This window comes from Tupaia chinensis, unplaced genomic scaffold (assembly GCF_000334495.1).
Source record: "Tupaia chinensis unplaced genomic scaffold, TupChi_1.0 Scaffold138425_1, whole genome shotgun sequence".
Lineage (NCBI taxonomy): Eukaryota > Metazoa > Chordata > Mammalia > Scandentia > Tupaiidae > Tupaia > Tupaia belangeri.
This window is the reverse complement of record NW_006198322.1, coordinates 291742-296030: the sequence shown is the minus strand read 5'-3', so window position 1 is coordinate 296030 and position 4289 is coordinate 291742. Positions and strand designations below refer to the sequence as shown.

The window sequence follows — 4289 nt, the reverse complement described above, 5'->3', positions numbered from 1 at the left end:
GTCCGGGACTCAAACTGTGGTCGACTGTGTGGGAGTCCAGCGATATAACTGCTATGTCATCTGCTGGTCCCAGCTCTTGCTCTTACATAGTCATGCCGATCTGGCTCTGCCGTGAATTCTGAAGTTTAGTGGAAAGTCCAGAAGAAGCACACCGAACCCTAGATACACTCTGCCCTGCAAAGCCTTCATAGAACAGCATCTGCTGCTGAGGGGCCTCTGGATCCCAGGCTTCAGTGATAGAGCTGGCTGGGCATGGTGGCCTCTGTGACCTCAGGGCTCAGGAAGCTGAGCAGAGGATCATGGGCTTGAGGCTGGCCTGGAGACGTAATTTAGAGGCCGTTTTAGGGGGAGAGAGGCTGTGCATGGCAGCCTGTACTGCAGTTCCAGGCGAGAGGCTGAAGCAGGGCTGACAAGTGAGACCCAGTCTCTAAGAGTAATAGTGATGATAAATTAAATTAAAATGTAAACAGTAATAGGGGCCGGCCGTGTCCATGGAGAGAGGCTGAGGTGTGGGAGCTTCAGCCTGAGGTTCCGGGACGCCGGGACCGCGAAGATGTCGGCCTCGTTAGCTCGGGCCACTGTCTGGGCTGTGAGTAAGAGGAAGCTGCAGCCCACCCGGGCCGCCCTCACGCTGAAGCACACAGAGAAAAGAAAACAGCTTCTTAAAGATAAACCTGAGTGTGTATGTATGAAGGTTGGTGTCCGGACCAGGGGCTGTAATGGCCTTTCTTTTTTTTTTTTTTCTTTCTGGAGAGGTTTTTGCTATGGGGCGCATGTACTTGCCAGAAAGACAGAGAGAGACAGAGAGACAGAAAGTGAGAAATCACCCCCCAGGGGGGATGGCCACACTGCAGTCCCTTCTCCATTCTCCTCTTGGGATCTTGGGCACGCACGCACATGTGCCTGGTGTGAATTTAAGCCACTGGATCCGGGACTCGAACCGCGATGGACTACATGGAGTCCAACGACATACCATTACGCTAACTGCTGGTCCCATGTAATGACCTTTCTTATACTTTAGACTATTCAAAGACAAAGGGAGATTCTGATGAAGAAGTTGTTCAAGATGGAGAGTGTCCATCGAAAAGAAAGCACAGCTAACAGTTTTAGGAACAGAAATGGACTATGTCAGAGACAAATGGCCCAGTGAGTTTGTGTCCAGTAACCTAGCACAGCTAACACTTTTAGGAACAGAAATGGACTATGTTGAAGACAAATTATCCAGCGAGTTTGTGTTCAATAACCTAAACATCAAAGGAACTTGTGGCTGTGGAGAAAGCTTTAATATTTGAAACCTCAGGACTCCTTTAGCTGGAAGCTCCAGGAAAGCTTGGCGAAGCCTTGGGACTCACTGAAGAAATCATGTGACCGTCAAGGGCTTAAGGGTTAAAATGTGTGTCTGCCTCGTGAGGAAAGTGAAGTGGTGCCTTTCGAAGATGAAGCCAGGATGTTAGGTTCCAGGAGAAGTGAATTATTTTCTCTGTAGGAGATAAAACAATGAGAAGCCATTTCTCTCTCTGCATCATTCCCTGTCTTGTAAAGAAAAAAAAAATGCCACCCTGCATTTAGCTCTCTCGCACCCCTTTTGTTAGAACCTGCTGTTCATTAAAGCTGCATTCCTGGAATGAGTTCAGGAAATGGTTGGGAGAAAAAAAAAGTAATATGGATGTGCTGGCATTGCTCTTCTGGGCTTTGTTCTCATTGTCATTGAAGCATATTTCTTGTGTATTTGCTGGGACCAGGCCCTGTGCTAGGTACGGAAGGAGTGCGTAGGGAAAAGAAGTGTGGTTTTCAAAGGCCTTGATGTCTAATGAGGAAACCGCCCAGGCTGCGGCCCCTGAGTGTGATAAGTATTCTACCTGGGGAGCGAGTGGAGGGCTGGTGGGGCACAGAGGTGGGACTTATTCTTGGGGAAATCAAGCTAAGTTCATGGTGGAGAAGGACTAGTTTGCATTCTTTTGGTTGGGAGAGATAGGAAAAGAACCCGGAAGGCTTGGCGTAGATGGGGGATGGCAGTGGTTTAGTGACATACAGGCATGTTCGTGCTGGTGGCATGAAGGAGGAAGGCTAGTGACAGACATTTACAAAATCATGTGCCCAGCCTGGACAGGGACCCTCAGGGGTGGGAAGGGAGCAGAGGGGAAGATGGAGGAGAACTGGGAGAACCAGGAAAGGCCCTAAGACAGGTGCTGACAGTGCTTGGAAGGATTTGAGCTGAGCCCAGGATGAGCTGGGCATTCCCCCAACGAGCAAGCTGCAAGGGCGAGGCCTGAGGCCGGAGTGAGCACACCGTGTTCTGGAAGCCGTGCATGATCTGCTGGGCGGGGCATGGGATGTATGGAGAGGAGGGAGGGTCTTGGCAAGGCTGGAGAGTCCACAGGCTCTCTGAAGACACTCACCTAGAAGATGTGGTTTTCAAGGGCCTTATAAACAGGATGATCAATTCTTCTGTTGCAAAGCAAGACAGAGTACCTAGTGTACAGCCATCCAGAGTGCTCTTTGATGTCCTTGAAATTTTCTGACTTGGACCAGCAGGTGGCACGGAGGTTAGGGTGCTGGATCCCACATGGCTGACTGTGTGGTTCGAGTCCTGAGTACATTGGCTTGAAAAACATGCTGGGCATCTTTGCGTGTGTGCCCAGAATCCCCAGGAGAATGGAGGAGAAAGGATTGTGGTGTGGTCAACCCTCCTGGGATGTGCTATCTCACTTTCTCTTTCTGTCTCTGGCCAGCACATGTATCCTATAGTTAAAAAAAAAAAAAAAAAAAGTCTGGCTATGCCACCCACTACCCTTTCTCTGCCAACCTCCAAAAAGCAGGCGTTGATGGCTGGAGCTCAGGCCTGCCCCTCTAGCTCTGTAATGGGCACATTTGTTTCCTGTCGTACTGGGACATGCGCCACACATTTAATGGCTTAAAACAATCCAACTGTATTGTCTTACAGTCCTGGCAGGCAGTCACCGGGTCCAGGACGCGAACTGCGGTCGACCCCGTGGGAGCCCAGCGACATAGCCATTACGCTAACTGCTGGTTCCCATGCGCCACACATTTAATGGCTTAAAACAATCCAACTGTATTGTCTTACAGTCCTGGCAGGCAGGAGTCTAAAATCAAGGTGCCGGTGGGCTGCGTTCTTTCTGGGAGCCTCCGGGAGACTTGTTTGCTTCTCTCTCCCAGCTTCGAGAGGCTGCCTGCATTCCTTGGCTCACGGCCTCTCCTTCTGCCACCCCAGCCTCCTGCTTCTCTGATTCCATCTCCTCTTACTCCTCCCTGCCCATCTCCTTTGTGAAAGGATCCCTGTGCTTACCCTGGACTCACGGAGGTTCTAGGATAATTTCCCTTCTCAAGATCCCTAACTTAGTCACACAGCAAAGGCCCTTCGCCATCTCAGGTAACACCGACAGGTTGTGGGGATGTGTGTGTGTGTGCAGGACGTGGGCTTCTTTAGTGGGCAGGGGGCATTATCGGCCGACCATAATGTTACTTGCACTTGGGGGTCTTAGGAAGAGGACAGAACGCTTGCTGGACCGACTGCTGCTTTCCCACCTTCTCTCTGGCTGTTGTCTACAAGAAATTGAACAACGAACAATGTACGTTTTTCCCAGAAAACTGAAGAGGAGAAACCACGTACTCCCCACCATACCATAGGTGTTCCTCGACCTGTGGTGTGAAGTAGGGATGGTGGTGATGATGAAGTTGAAGGTAGGAGATGCCCGAGGCAGCTGGTACAACACAAAGACCTCTGCACCCCACGTAGACCTCTGCATCCCAGCTCGCAGGGGAGCATGGTGCTGGGCGGGTGTCTTCTCTCTCTGGGCCCTAGTTTTGCACTTGTAAAACGCAGAGTCCTCTCCATGTAGTGAGCTCTTGTGTTGCAGTGCCTTGACAGTCAGGCCAGTTCCTGTCTGCAGTGCTCCCCCGACCCCATCCTTCCTGCCATCCAGGCTGATGCGAGAGAAGGGGGAGGCTGGGAGACCGCTCTCAGATGTGTTCGAACGTGCGCCCACAGTGTGATGGTTTCCCTTCTCTCTGGATGCACCGACATCATAATTTTTACACCCCTGTTCAGACTCATGACTCGTAACATGAGTTTTTCTTAAAAGTGTTGTGCACACGTCTGACCTCCTTTGGTTGGTCTCCCCTTGGGCATCAGCCCTCTTCCTCAGAAGGATTCCCATTTCTTACTGCACTGAAGCCCTGGGCTGGGCATCGTCAGACCCCACTTCCTGTCTCAGCTCCATCCTCTGCTAACTGGATGGCCTTTGGGAACACTGAGTGTAGTCTGTGCA

General features: G+C 51.0%; 1 protein-coding gene across 1 annotated transcript; it reads left to right on the top strand.

Moving 5' to 3' along the window:
• Positions 1-553: 553 nt before the first annotated feature.
• Positions 554-1340, top strand: LOC102482752 (iron-sulfur cluster assembly 1 homolog, mitochondrial-like). The gene is made up of 3 exons (XM_006161322.2): positions 554-723; positions 1005-1073; positions 1148-1340. The coding sequence occupies exons 1-3, from the start codon at positions 554-556 to the stop codon at positions 1290-1292; spliced, it is 384 nt and encodes a 127-aa protein (XP_006161384.1). The 3' UTR covers positions 1293-1340.
• Positions 1341-4289: the final 2949 nt, after the last annotated feature.